This window comes from Schistocerca cancellata, chromosome 1 (genome assembly GCF_023864275.1).
Source record: "Schistocerca cancellata isolate TAMUIC-IGC-003103 chromosome 1, iqSchCanc2.1, whole genome shotgun sequence".
NCBI classification, from domain to species: Eukaryota; Metazoa; Arthropoda; class Insecta; order Orthoptera; family Acrididae; genus Schistocerca; species Schistocerca cancellata.
Window position 1 is genome coordinate 905,728,903 of NC_064626.1, and position 15,890 is coordinate 905,744,792.

Genomic DNA, 15,890 nt, shown 5'->3' on the forward strand with positions numbered 1-15,890 from the left:
AATGAGAATGGTGACTAGGCCTATAAAGTCTGCACTGCAAAGTTTAGTGTTGGACGCGGAAGGCTACCAATATCGCAACCCATCAAATCATGTGAAGTAAAACAAACATATTCTTGCTGTTCAAAACAAATCGTTGAGAAATGAAACTGAGAAATAGTTTACCTAACTGTGAAAACAGCTACAAACCTAGAACAAAAATTTACAGTGAATGATGCGTCATCTACATACCATATCAAACTATAATGCACAACCAACACTTTTCAACCAGAAGGTCTCATGTTCCCAAACGAACACAAAATCAGTTAACACGAATGAAATTTACTATGGAACAATTTATGAATCCCCAAAGAAGCAAAATTTATTTAACAAATGATCCTTCCCACAGCTACAGCCACATAGATTACAGACTGGTATTTTTATTTCCCGAGTTTTACCTTCCAGATAAAGGTATTGTCGTTCGAGTCTTGGAATTGAAAAATAGTGGTTTTGAATACGCAGAACGTTGACTTTATATGTCTTACATTTTCTGGAAAAGTTCAGTGTTAAAAGTATGGCAACTATTTCAGCTGATAGAACAAATACTTTTTATGGAGGGACGAAAAGGAAATGTAAAAATGATCCTTATTATAAAGCGCAACGTATAGCTCCAACAAATTACAAGGTGTATGATACATATCTACCTTGTGCACAATGCTCTCCAACAGACCCAACCATAAACAAATTTTGTCTGCTGCTGACGCTTTGGCTGCGAACTGTTCAGCATTATTCAGAGTGATCCGAAAAGATTGATGGTATACAACTGATAAGTGGGAAAAATCAACTGACATTTTCATGTTAATGTTGCACATGTTCAGAAATTACCATAACCTATACGAATAGTGAAAAATATCTTTCAAATGTGAAGTGTAGTTTATTTATTTATTTTATCCATCTTTCAGCACTAACATGCAATCGATGTCATCAGAAGAGTTACAGCTATTTGTACATTATGTTTTACATACCAAAATATTACATAGTAAAAATATAGCAATGTTGTAAACTATTAGCTTACAACAGCCTCTACACCTAGATCCATACATAACAGTAAGCCATAATTTATCAGCATTAACATGCAATCAATGTTGTCAGAAGTATTATAGCTATTTGTACATTATGTTTCATATAACAAAAATATTACATGGAAAAAAAGATAATGTTGTACCCTATTACCTTATAGCGAGCTGCCTCTACATCCATAACTATACATAACAGTAAGCCTTAGTTTATCAATCAATTAGATCATCTTTACAACTATTCTGAAATTCTTCTACACTGTAGAAAGTATTTTTTTCATCCACACTTTGGTTTTAGTTTTGAAAATATCCATTGAAACCAATTGAGCCTGTACGGGTAAAGTGTTGAATAATTTTATGCCTATGTATTCATAGCTAGATTGGGTTTTCTTAAGCCTGGTTGTGGGTATATCAAACATATTTGTTTGTCGAGTATTGTGTTGATGAACTGATTTCTTTATAGTGTAGTGGTTTAAGTTTTCTTTTATGTTTAGTAGGCAACAATATATGTAAAGAGATGGGACTGTGAGAATTTTTAAGTCTGTAAAATAAGTTCTACATGAGGTCTTGTTGTCAGTGATTCCGTACAAACGTCTAATTGCTTTCTTCTGCCAAGTGAAAATTTTTTTGGCTCCTGGAGAGTTACCCCATAAAAGAATGCCATATTGTAGATGACAATGAAAGAAGGCATAGTATGACTGAAACAATAAATCTTGTGTAACACATGTGTGTAGTTTGGCTAGTAGGTAGATAACTTGTGATAGCTTTCGACATACATAATCTGTATGTGTGTCCCAAGTTAATTTTGAGTCAATGTGTATTCCTAGTAGTTTAACAGATGATAACTCCATGTTACTGTTTGATAAACTGAAGATTATCTTGACAGTCTTTTCATGGTTCATAGATAAGTCATTAGCTTTAAACCAGATATTAGATATTTTGAGACACTCTTCACTTTCCTGCTTCAATATGTTTATATCCTTTCCAGAGTTAGCTAATGTTGTGTCATCAGCATAGAGGATAGATTTACAGGGTAAGTTGTTCGGAAAGTCATTTACAAACAATACAAATAGTAGAGGGCCAAGCACTGAGCCCTGAGGAACACCTCATTTTATACTTAAAGTGTGTGACTGTTGGTCATTATGCTTTACTATTTGTTTTCTATTGCTGAGGTATGATTCAATTAGTGAGAGTTCCAAGTGTTTGATTCCATAGCAACACAGTTTATCTAATAATAATTTGTGGTTAACTGAGTCGAAAGCCTTACTCAAGTCAATTAGAATGGCTTCAGCAGATAATTCTGACTCAAATGCGCTTAGTACAAAAGAGATAAGGTTTTCAACTGCTTTGACTGTTGATAAGTTTGACCTTAATCCATACTGAGAATCATTTAATATATTATTATCTGATAGGTGTATGCATATTTGCTGCATTATGCAATGTTCTATTATTTTTGAGAGAATAGGCACAAGTGAAATTGGTCTATAATTATTGATACAGGACTTGTCACCCTTTTTGTATAATGTTATGACAACTGTTTTTTTGAGACATTCTGGAAAGTGTCCACTCGAGAGCATCCAGTTTGTCAGTATGCAAAGAGGGTATGTTATGAGATCTACAACTTTTTTAATTACATAGTTTGACAGGCCATACACATCTTCAGATCTAGAGTATCCTAATTTAGAGGTTGCTTTAATTATATCAGTTACTTGTACTTCTCTCCATTTACAAGCTGACACTATGTTTGTAATGTTTTGTTGAAAATTTCTGCCAGATATGGGGTGAGAAATAGGTGTTGCTGTGGGTTGGAATGCTAAGATTGGCAGAGTTGACAAAAAAGTGATTGAAATCATCAGCAGTGACGTTAGCAGCATTTGTGTTGTCTTTGTAGTTTATATCCATACCTAGCTCTACTTTTATTAGTTTCCATGCAGCCTTGCATTTATTGTGTGATTTTTTTAATGAAATCACCATTTGCCTTACACTTGTCTATTTTAATTTCAGATCTATATTTTCTTTTCAGGTTTTTGTAAGTTTCTTTATCTACTGCTCCCTTTTTGACCTTATCGTGACAAGTAAATACCAATAGTCTCAGTTTTTGTAATTGGGGTGAAAACCACTTCTGTAAAGTTGAGTGGCTAGGTTTCCTAACTTTTTTGTTTTTTAACCAGTGGACAGCATGTGTGGAAGATTTCAGAAATGATTTTGAGGAAAGTGCTGAAGGCTTCATCAACATTTCTGGAGGAATGTATAACAGTGTTCCAATCTAGAGACTTAAGTTCTTCTGTATACTTGCTAATATTTGTATCTGTAGATAGTCTGACACACTGAGTTTGTTCCTTGTCTTCTTTTGGTTTTTTAGTAATTAGTTTCACCCATATACCTCTATGGTCTGACAGGTAATCGACATTAAGTAAGCCTAGCTCAAAATCACATTTGTATACATTTGTTATTAGATTGTCAAGACAGGAGGAGTGCCTTGTAGGACTTTCATTAGCACAAAAGAGATTATAGGATCTTAACATGTTTACTAAATTAACATTTCTGGCTGTCATTTTCCTAATGTCTATGTTTAGATCCTCAAAGATTAAAATTTTGTATTTAGTATATTTTTGTATACTGATCACAAGTTTTTCTAAACGTTCTATAAATTGTTCTACATTACTTTCAGTAGTGTGATATAAAGACACAGTTATGAGCTGTATACTAGGTATAATAAAAGCAGCTGCTTCAAAAACACCTTTAATGCATAGGTCACTAACTTCAAGAACAGAAAACTTTAGGTCTAGATCATTGCTAATATATATGGATGAACCCCCATAGGATTCACTGGGTCTGCAGAAGTATGTAGCTAATCTGAAACCTGATGGTTCATACAGTTTTATATCCTCTTCCTTTAACCAATGTTCGTTTATACATAAAATCATTCTTTTGTTACTTTTTAATAGTATACCAAGCTCATCAGCTTTATTTTTCAGAGACCTGACATTTAAGTGCAGAAATAATATAGAGTTACTGTTACAGGAGGGGAGGAGTACAGTATTATGGGGTTGGGATAAACCATAAAAAGTCTTCATTTCTCTTTGGTAATTTTTTGGGTCTGTTTGAAACACGGTTGGAAGTTTGTTTCACTTTACTGTCCACAAGTTTTATAGGAACATGTTTTCCCTAACCATTTGGTATCACTTCATCATGAGACAAAGATGATACTTTACTTACTGTGACTGGTCTATTCTTTTCTGCTACTCTTGTAGGTGATGGACGAGGAGCTGGTACTGTTTCTGCTGTTGGTGAAGTTGGTTTAGTTGCTGCTGGTGGAGGAGTTGTTTCTGCTATTACTGGTAAAGGAGTTGGTTCTGCTACTGCTGGTGTGGGAGATGGTGCTGCTGCTATAGGAACTGGTTCTATTGCTGGATGAGTTGCTTCTGCTGTTGCTGATGGTGTTTCTCCTGCTATTGCTGGTGAAGTAGTTTGTGCTGCTACTGCTGGTGAGGGAGATGGTGTTACTGCTGTAGGAGCTGGTTCTAATGCTGGAGGAGTTACTTCTGCTGTTACTAAACGTGGTTCTTCTGACGCTGCTGTGGATTCTACTTCTGTTAGTATTGCTTCTTTAGGTACTTCTGCTGCATTTTCTGTTACTGTATCTGATTCTGCGTTAGTTACTCCTAGATATACTTTCATTGATGATGATACAGGTACCACAGATGATGTTGTTGGTAAGTATTGCAGTCTCTGAATAATTTCCATTACCTTCAATGTAACAAGATGCTTTCCAAGGACATTTAAGTGCAGCACGTGAGTAGTGTGGAATCTGCGTCCAATGGTAATAATATTAACAACAGAAACATTTCTATATTGTTTGCATATACTGGAAAAAAGTTCATTGGCGGCACTAATTTCCTTGTTTAAACACGACCAGGACATCAAGTCGTACCTTTGTGGTATATTTACGAGGATAACGTTTGTATGACTTAGTTCAGATAAACACTTGTTTAATTCGCAACAGGCTTTAGATGTATCATTTTGATAAATGTCATTAGATCCACCAAAGAGGACAACAAAATCGGAAATACAGAAGCGTCCGATCTTACCCGTCGGCTTTGACCCATGACGTCACAAATACCGCGGAAATGACTATAAACAATTCCAATATGGCGGATATAAAAACATCGCATACGTATTGTAAACACTGAAATACACAAGTTTCACAAAAAGCCTAATGACTGTAACGGGACAAGCGTGGGAAATTAGGGGTTTTTGGGTGCGGAGAAACTAAATATACAGAAATGTAGCCACCGACCGCCATTCAAAACCACGCAAAACAACGAAATAAATCAACATCACAAAACTGACCAAATACCAAAAAACACATTCCTATCCATAATCGGACACTTCCCTTAACCTATATAGCTCAACAGAACCTACCGATCACATCCCCCAATAGAAAACTAAGAAACGAAAGCTTCCCTTACACCTACATACATCGGCACTTATGCAGTTTAGCAGGTACGGAAAAAATTTTTCATTTTTTTTCAAAATTTGATCATCATGTGTCGTTATGCGGTGGGGGGAGTCTGCAGTGCCCCCCCATCCCCCCACAGGCTTCATTAGTGTCAAATCAATATTTTCGAATCATAGGCGGCCGCTGCCGCGGCCGCATTCCAAAAAAAAACTCCCAACCTAACCTCAAGTGGGCTACGCTACAGATCAATATGTTCATCAAATTGCTTCATATTACGTATACATGTTCATTAGTGTCAAATCAATATTTTCGAATCATAGGCGGCCGCTGCCGCGGCCGCATTCCAAAAAAAAACTCCCAACCTAACCTCGTATTCAGGGCTACGCTACAGATCAACCGAACCACAACCAAATACACTCAATAACAAACTCGGGTCTAGTGCAGCAGGGGATACAACCCGTCGGCTTTGAACAATGACGTCACAAGTCGCCAGAGACCATGTATTAGAAAGATGAAAGAGCTGAGGAGAATGTTGAGAAACAAAGGAATGCGAGAGAGATAAACATTGATCTTGTCAAAAGCCGAGAAGCGATTCTTCTTAGTGTTGTAGCTCCCTTCAGTAGCTGATAAGTGTTTTTTGGCTTTTTTAAAAAAAAATCTCACGAGATAGAATAAAGTGATCCTACTTTATTAAGCAATCAGTAAAAAAACGAAACTGAAACATAACAGCAAAAGCTGTTATGTTTTAGTTTAGCAAAAGCTGTTATGTTTCAGTTTAGTTTTTTTATTGATTGCTTAATAAAGTAGGATCACTTTATTCTATCTCGTGAGATTTTTTTTAAAAGCCAAAAAACACTTATCAGCTACTCTGCCTTGGACGCTAATAGTATCCCATTCGTTACTTGAGCTATATAGCTACACGCAACATTTTTATCTTGCTTGCGAATTGACATATATAGTGTCAGTGTGAAGGCGAAGTGAAGTACGGGATACAAATTATAGTTGTGTCGTCAGTGTAAAGGCGAAGTGAAGGATGTTGTTGTGATGGGGGTTTCGGAAGTACACATTCGAAAATGTCATGCTGATACTAGAGCTGGAGAACGAAAAAAGATCGCCAGCTCCCACCCACCTCCCCAGGAGTCGGAACTCCCGCACCCATTAGAAGATACAGATGCTTCAGTAGCTGATAAGTGTTTTTTGGCTTTTTCAAAAAAGAAATCTCACGAGATAGAATAAACTGATCCTAAGATACAGATGCTTCAGTAGCTGATAAGTGTTTTTTGGCTTTTTTAAAAAAAAATCTCACGAAATAGAATAAACTGATCCTACTTACGAATAGGTGGAAATACACATACATTACATTTGCAACCTGTTTCATTTTATATGTTTTGATTGTTTATTTAACCTTTATCTTTCACTTGTCTTTTGCTGTTATGTTTTAGTTTAGTTTTTTTATTGATTGCTTAATAAAGTAGGATCAGTTTATTCTATCTCGTGAGATTTTTTTTTAAAAAGCCAAAAAACACTTATTAGCTACTGAAGCATCTGTATCTTAGGATCAGTTTATTCTATCTCGTGAGATTTTTTTTTTAAAAAACCAAAAAACATTTATCAGCTACTGAAGCATCTGTATCTAATATCAAGCGATCGCTTTTAGATTCACATTCAATTATTTTAATGATAGCGCTTATTAGAACACAGATCTGCTTTATTATCTATGCCTCGAAGTGAAGACATTACTATCTATGACTAAGGAATGACGTCATTGTTCAAAGCCGACGGGTTGTATCCCCTGCTGCACTAGACCCACAAACTCACCCGACGTACAGCAATGAGCATTAAATTAACCATTAACTCACTAATAGAAATTCCGCTTCAAATCCAACACCTGAGCAACAGAAAACTGACCCCACCACACGAAACAAACGAAACAAACGAAAACCATGAACACACCACCAGAGAGCACGACAAACAAAAACAAGACATCTACAAACACGCCACAATCGCAAATCAAACTCCGCGCCGTAATGACGTCACACACCACAACACGCTTACGTCACGGGTCAAAGCCGACGGGTAAGATCGGACGCTTCTGTTGACCCACAAAATCTTTCGAAGACAGCTTTTTTATTTCTTCAGAAAAAACTAGTTTTCTTATTTCTGAGAGGGGCGCCCCAGGCCTTACAAAGCTCATCGATTTCACATTTGAAGCTTTATTTATGCGTGAGACAATACCGCGGCTGTGGCTATCGCCTAAAATGTAAAGTTTTGGAACATGATCGGGAATTTTAGAGTGATGTTTTCTTTCGCACTCGCAACAGGTTACACCACTGTTTGTGTTTTTCCCGCACTTTCTACAAACATAAACAACAGAACTGTTATTAACAAAAGTTACAGTATCTTGAGGTAAAGCGCTAAGCCTCTTTGCTTCTTTTTCATGCTGTTCGTGTTCGTGATGTTTTATAACTGAAAACTCTTCCAGTAGAGCACTGATAACTTCGTCTTTGGTGTTTCTCATATTAGGTTTTTGGCCTAAGTCGCCTTTGAAACAGCTATTGCAGAAGCATAGTTTCCTTTTAGGACTGACATTAACACACGAATAATAAGAAACCGTTTTACAATTTAAGCACATTATACCTTTTACAACACGTTTCTTGCAATGGCATGTTGTATCAGAGTTCACCATTTCCCACGAATGAGTCGAAGTACTTGCTGGATGAGATGCCTGATTATAACATCTTCCTGTTACCAGGTTTTTTTTGGCGTCTAATTTTGCGATAATATAACGTGGCATACATGTACTGTCATAATACACACAGAATTTGCTGCATATCGAACACTTTTCCTCGTTATTTTTTGACTTTTGTACGGAACTAACATACTCCCGATCTACACTAGGCACCTGCTCAATCCAGAAGAGGCGTCCAAATTTAACTTGTAGCCGCGCAATAGAAATATAGATAAATAAGAAATTACAGAATGTAGTTAAGAGTTAAACAATGGGAGACACAAGCTGTAAACAGTATACAAGGAAACTATACCTAACACTTTTTTGTTTGTGACATTGTGGTACCGGTATATGGTTTCAAAACGAAGATTAATTAAGTTCCTGCTTCGCTGTTTCCCGCCAGGTTGGGAAGATGAAAAAATCGGTTTGGATAACTCATTTGTAAGTAATGTGACCCCAAAGGGCTTAGTGTTCGGTAGGAGACGAGATACTGGCAGAAGTAAAACTGTGAGTACCAGACGTGAGTCGTGCTTCGGTAGCTCAGATGGTAGCCGGCACGGCATCTCAGCGTGTTCGGTCAGAGGGTTAGTCGCCCTCTGTAATAAAAAAACTGAGATAATGGATTAACTACGAACTGAAACAGGTGTCTTGCGACGTCCGCACCGAGCAGATAAAACGAACAAAATGAGACTTAAAAAAAAAAAAAAAAAAAAAAAAAAAAAGATGGTAGAGCACTTGCCCACGAAAGGCAAAGGTCCCGAGTTCGAGTCTCGGTCGGGCACACAATTTTAATCTGCCAGGAAGTTTCATATCAGCGCACACTCCGCTGCAGAGTGAAAATTTCATTCTGGTTTAGTGTTCGTCGATTCGTATTGGAACCGTACTATCATTACTTTCATGTATTGTTCTTGGATTTAATAGCGGTGCAGTCTGTATGAATTTTAACTCTCTGCCAGGCATTTAATTATGAACTGCAGAGTAATTATGTAGATGCAGATATTTCCTTTTTGTATGTTTTATTTTAGGAAGGATTGCCGAACGGAGATTTATGAAAAATGACACTTAACTCAGGTAGAATAGTTCAATGAGAAAAAAAACGTGTTCTCATTGTTTTTGCAATTGTGACTTGCATTGTATCATGTTAACTCGCCTCATAGAAAGCCAATGAAATTGTCTTTAAAAAAACACCTCATATTTGCAGATTTGTGAAATAAAAATTTTGAAAAAGCCTCTTCCATGCAACTGACAGTTGTTTAGGGTATGAATGCGGGAGAAAACATAAAAACGGTGAATTATACACAGAAAACTTTGTCATTAAGGACAGTCTGTATTAAAAAGTAAATAAATTGTTTTGCCAGGCAACGATATCAAGTGCTGTTGCTCGTAGCAACCGTTGCGCAACGACTCAACGAGATCAGAATGCAGTTAGGAGTTAAACAATGTGAGGCAGAAGCTGTATGCTGTAGCCAAGGAGACTGTACCTATCACTTTTTTGTTTTTGACATACGGTGTAAGGTTTAGAAATGAGGATTAATAAGTTCCTGCTTCGCTATTTTCCGCCAGGTTGGTAAGATGAAAGCAATTAGTGTGGACAATTCATTTGTAATTAATGTGCGCCAAAGATTTTAGTGTTCGTTCATTTATATCGGGACCCTACTATCATTACATTGATCTGTTTTTATTGAATCTGATAGCCATACAGTCTACATGAACTTAAAGTATATGATACGGCAGCGACGAATGCCAAATAAAAGCTCGTCAGCCTCCACAATTTTCATCAGATCGCCGAGGGGTTAAATTTGCAACAAATTTGCCATACTTCGATATTATTTTCTCTGATATTGTATCATCACTGTTGCGAGGTGCAGCGGCTTAAGAAGGGTAATGCGAATGAACATTCGTCGAAAATGTAGTCATTCAATAATAAAACTGTAACAGCTCCTGATTGGCTTTTGTAAATATGATTGGAACATTGGTACTGAACACGCCTTTGCACAATGTTCCAAGTAGCCCCTACAATGACAATGACAATGAAAGGTTGAAGCTAAGAAACCTCACACTTTGTACAGGTGTTAAGTAGTTTTCTAAATTTTAAATTTTTCATCACATTTAGTCAAGTTGCTAAAATGTACTTTGAGTTCCTTTTACATTTACATCGAACTTTATACATTATTCGTAGAAATCCTATCGGAATAATGTTAGCAAAGACTGTAGGCACTCATCTACCCTTATGTCCAGTAACGTGCGATTTGGTTACCCTCGCAATATTTCTCTGTGGCTGATAGAACGGCCAAGTATTCCAACAAGTATGCCTGTGTTATCAGAAGTATTATTTTTAATTCAGACGTATGACACGGTATATTACTGGAACATCCACTACCACAGCTGTGCATTCATTGTGTTTGACTCCCACATGTTGGACCTGTATTCAGTTTCTGGCACTGACAGGTATTTTCCCGCGGTATGATGTCTGGAACAGGGTGCACTCAGCCTTATCATAAGTCCAGTGGAGAAACAGCTAGATTGACAAGTAAAGGCCTGAAGTTCTGGAAAGCTGCTGTGACTGAGTGAGCAGCATGTTGATGCCTTGCACCACCCACACTACATCCAAATGACTCCATATGGTTGAAGATGACATGGCAGCCGATCAATATCATGTCGACCTCTGGACCTGATTGCACAGTTCCTTTATGATTACTTGAAAATGTAGTTGGAGGTACTCGTTCGACTCTTATGCCCTATAATATGTGCTTTAATTATCTCTTGCATTATTTCTTTGTGACTGATAGAATGTTATAGGATTGCAACCAGTACGTCATGAGAAATGCATACTAAATTGTAGCCACTTACGTACATTGTTGGACATTAAAACTTTAACAGCATGAAGGCGTCATGCAACAAATGTCAAATTGGCATAAAATGTACTACATACGTGGATATGCAAAGATTTATCATTTCAGCACAACTACATGAAGTATGTAGGAGTAATGCCACATGCATTCTGTATCTAAGCAAAGATTACACAGTGAGTTACACAATCAGTAACTGCATTTGGAAGTTGCTCATTTGTGAGAAGGTTGTGCTGTGGCTCACGTAAAAAGGACAGACATCTACCAACAACAGTCGAAATTCAACAGCAGAACAATTGCTCCAGATTTATGCTGCAGTTTATCATTCTGTAATATTGCTGCTTGTGTTGGTCAGGACTCAACAACTATCATAAAAATATGGAATCAGTGGGTTTAGGAGGGCCATATTTAATGTTATACAGGAAGTCAGTGCCCCACATACCTAGAGATATATTGTTTGCCTGATTGTGCAGGACCATACTGCCACATCACTTACCTTGGGGTAGAAATTGATCTTGTTTTCAGCAAGACAAGTGTTCACAGACAGTGCAACAATGTCTGTGGCATAGCAGACTTTCTGTACAGTAACCATTGTTGCAGCCTCCCTGTGTGCATCAGCAGAGAGAGGCCTGCCGACAGTGGTGCAACCAATGACAGTGCTGAACAAAGGAGTGGCACCACACTGTCTTTTCGGATGAGTTTTAATTGTGTGTACAGAGTGACAAAGAATGTATCCATCTACATTTTCTGATTTGTCGAGTGTCCTGTCTTTGAGATCTTAAGAATGGTATCTTTTAACAAGGTAACACAAGACCTCCTGTTGCCCTTTTTGCCCTGTCTTATGTGAATGCAGGGGATGTGTGATTATTGCCCTGAGAGCACATTCCTCAGATTCATCACCCATTGAAAACAGCTGGTCATCAGTTGCAGAGGGACTGGCATGCCACCATTTGCCAGCCACTATGATTAATGAGCTTCAGTATGGCATTAATGAAGTGCAAAATGACATACAATCAATCGAGGTAACTTAGTACCACATTTTACAATTTTTTGAAAATATTGGACCCAAAATAAATTATACATTGCAATAGACATTGTAGCATTTGTAGTTACTGATCACTTGCAAAATGTATACTAACTATGCCCTATTAGAGTAAAATTTCAATTTTAATAGTTACAAAGGTACACTGTCATTCAGGATAACTTAAGACCACACTTAAATTTTTCCTTGTCTAATGCTCTGGTTAAATTTAGATCATGCCAGAAGGAAAGCTGATATTAATAAGATTTAAAAACAAATGATATTAATTCAGTATTGCAGGTTTACTTTGAAATACGAAGGTATTTTTGTCGACCTGACATCGTTCAACTTAAATCACTGTTGCCAAAAGTTCCCATTGCAGACAACACAATTAAAAGGTAATCACAAGCCTAAGAGCTTGTAGGGAGTTGGAAAGACAGCTGAAATACTAACTAGAAATCACAGAGGTTATAAAACTTTACTTTTAGTACAAAATAATGCAAGAAGGTAAAGCAGCAGCCATTTGAAACAAAAGTGCTAAGTATGAAGAAGGTATCTGTTCTTTCAGACATGTCCGAAAGAACATATACCATTGGTTACCATGCAACTCTCTTAGAATGAAATGTTAATTAAATCAAGACCCTAAGCTGTCGACAGGTGTTGATATACATCAACGGGACAGTTGAAAATGTGTGCCCCGACCGGGGTTTGAACCCGGGATCTCCTGCGTACATGGCAGATGCTTTATCCATCTGAGCTACTGAGGGCACAGAGGATAGTGCGACTGCAGGGATTTATCCCTTGCACGCTCCCTGTGCGACCCACATTCTCAAATTAATGTCCACACACTACATTCGTAGTGCCCCTGCCCGTTACACTCATTACTCGCAGCAGACAATCTTACTGAGTCCTGTAAGAGTTCAGGCAATGTGTGTGCATCCAGCACAGAAGAAGAAGGCCAAGATGGTATCTGTTCTTTCAGACATATCTTCATATATTAACAGTTATCTTTCGGACATGTCCGAAACAACAGATACCACCTTCATACAGTTAAGGCTAACTGGCCATTGACCTCCTTCTTCTGTGCTGGATTTACATGCATTGCCCAAACTCTTACGGGACTCGGTAAGATTGTCTGCTGCGAGTAATGAGTGTAATGGGGAGGGGCACTACAAATGTACTGTGTGGACATTAAGTTTGGAATGTGGGTCTCATGGAGAGTGTGCAAGGGATAAATCCCTGCAGTTGCACTATCCTCTGTGCCCTTGGTGGCTCAGATGGATAGAGTGTCTGCCATGTAAGCAGGAGATCCCGGGTTCAAGTCCCGGTCGGGACACACATTTTCAACTGTCCCTGTTGATGTATATCAACACCTGTCAACAGCTTAGGGTCTTGATTTAATTATCATTTCAAAGTGCTAAGTGGTACAAAGATGTCCCAACTGTTAAAAAGCAACCCTGGGTGACTGTACCAGTTGATACCCAGCTGGATTAGAGCTACCACACCCAGTATCCCCCTCCCACCAAAAATCAGCTAGAAGCTTAAAGTGTACACTTCCTACTATACTGTATAATAGGAATTTCATTATTTGCTTGCTTCCTGGTACTGCAATTTTAATGTCTGGAAATGTATTACTGCATAAATCCTTTCATCATATTCCATATAACAGTGATGTGTCATGATAATATAACTGTTGTTGATAATAGTCTCATCATATTCTCAGGTAAGTCTTTCTGGTTTGTATAAAATGCATATGTGAATCATCAGCTGTTTTTATTTTAAACCCAACTTCTACCAGTTTTGGTCTTGGACCATCTTCACGAATGAAGGGTTAAAATGGTTTAAGCCACAATACTGCTTTATTCACTACTTAAAATGTGTAGTGCATGCCATGAATGTAAATATGAGAGACAGGACTTCAAAAGCAAACATCTGAATTCTAAATGTATACAGAGCAGTTCTCCTGTGTTCATGCATAGTATTCTGTGATTCCATCATGAAGAGAATCTCTGGGGATATGTAGTGAATAAAGGTATTTATTAATAATTAGTATTGATAAGAAATTATCATAGAGTGCCCATGGGGGACATGAACTACACCATCAATGATAATTTTTTGTATTTAGTTTATACTCAGTGGTCTGCATGACAAGACATCGTGTGAAACATTATTAAATGCCTTCTCTGAAAACCACAAACAACAGATGGATGGAACCCCAGTCATGATGGAAATATATTAGATCTAACAGTAACAAATAGACTAACCTCTTTCAGGATTCCCACATTGAAACTGGTATCAGCGACTATGAGGCAGTTGTAGCGACAGCAAATACAAAAGCAAAACAGATAACTAGAATGAGTAGAAAGATTTATATGTTCATTAAACTAGGTAAAAAATGTGTAGATCATATCTCAATGGAAAGCATGAAGCTTTCAGCTCAGAGCAGAAACATGTAGAACAACTATGACTCAAGTTTAAAAGAGTAGTTGACCATGCTATGGACAGATATGTACTTAATAGAACAGTTAGTAGTGGGAGGGACCCTCCATGGTATGCAGTCACCTTAAAGAAATAGAGACTGCTGCATATTAGGTGTAAAACAAGGCAGAGGTCTACAGATTTACATATGCTGAATGAAAAGCATTTGGCTGCAAGAGAGCAACGTGTGAAACCATGAATGTCAACTGTAGCAGCATATTGTCAAAATATTTTGGATAGAACACAAAGAAAATCTGTTCGCATATAGAGGCTGTTAGTGGTGTCAGAGTTAATGTCCAGTCACTTGTGGATGAAGCAGGAACTGAAACTGAGGATAGCAAAACTCCATCTCTTACAAAGAAAAACCCAAGAGTATTGGCACATTTTAATTGTCACGCCACTGAAAAGATGAGTGGAGTAGATACTAGTGTGAGTGGTATTGAGAAATGCCTTGAATCGTTAAGATTACACCAAGCTGCAGGTGTTGGAATACTTATTAGTTTTGTGGCTGAGATATTCCCATTTTTTTAAAAAAAACTATGATCTACCATAGATCTCTTTAACAATAAGCTGTGCCCAGTAGTTGGAAGAAAGCACAAGTAACACCTGTGTACAACAAGGGTAGCAGAAGTGCACAAAACTACCATTCAGTGTGCTTGACATTGATTTGTTGTAGAATCTTAGGATGTATTATGAGCTCAAATACAGTGACACATCTGAAACAGAGTAACCTCCTCCATACCAACCAGCATGCATCCCGAAAACATAAATCGTGTGAAACCCAAGTCTAACTATTCTTGTGTGACATATTGAAAGCCATGGATCATGGCAGTCAGGTAGACACAGTGTTCCTCAGTTTTTGAAAAGCATTTTACTCAGTACCACATCTACAATTATTATCAAAAAAAGTATGATTGTATGGCGTGTTGAGCAAAATTTGTGACTGGATTGGGGACTTTTTGGTAGGAAGGATGCAGTTAGTTATCTTGGATGGAGAGTCATCAACAGATGTAGTAGTAGCTTTGGGTGTGCCCCGGGGAAGTTTGTTGGGACCCTTGCTGTTAATACTGTATGTGAATGACCTTGTAGACAATATAAATAGTCACTTCAAAATTTTTGCAGGTGATGCAGTTCCCTATAATGCACTACTGCCTGAAAAAAGCTGTCCAAATGTTCTGTTAGATGTTGGTAAGGTTTCAGAGTAGTGCAGCAATTTGCAGCTTGCATTCAGTGTTCAGAGATGTAAAATTGTGCACCTTCACAAAACAAAACAAAAAAAGTATCCTTTTACTATAATACC

General features: G+C 37.6%; 2 protein-coding genes across 2 annotated transcripts in view; one reads left to right on the forward strand and one right to left on the reverse strand.

Annotated features, from left to right (window-relative positions):
• Positions 1 to 4,220: 4,220 nt before the first annotated feature.
• On the reverse strand, positions 4,221 to 4,799 carry LOC126113380 (uncharacterized). Its single transcript, XM_049915018.1, has one exon. It carries the CDS (start codon positions 4,797 to 4,799, stop codon positions 4,221 to 4,223), a length of 579 nt encoding a protein of 192 aa, XP_049770975.1.
• Positions 4,800 to 9,765: 4,966 nt separating this feature from the next.
• The window catches only part of LOC126190987 (dynein assembly factor with WDR repeat domains 1), a 78,292-nt gene continuing 72,167 nt past the window's right edge, over positions 9,766 to 15,890 (forward strand). The window contains exon 1 of the mRNA XM_049931667.1: positions 9,766 to 9,805. Within this exon, the coding sequence (XP_049787624.1) occupies positions 9,766 to 9,805 (40 nt within the window). The remainder of the gene's footprint in view (positions 9,806 to 15,890) is intronic.

Bases quoted from the DNA above. Each gene is read 5' to 3' on its own strand.
- LOC126113380 (XM_049915018.1), bottom strand. From the start codon at position 4,799: ATGGAAATTATTCAGAGACTGCAATACTTACCAACAACATCATCTGTG.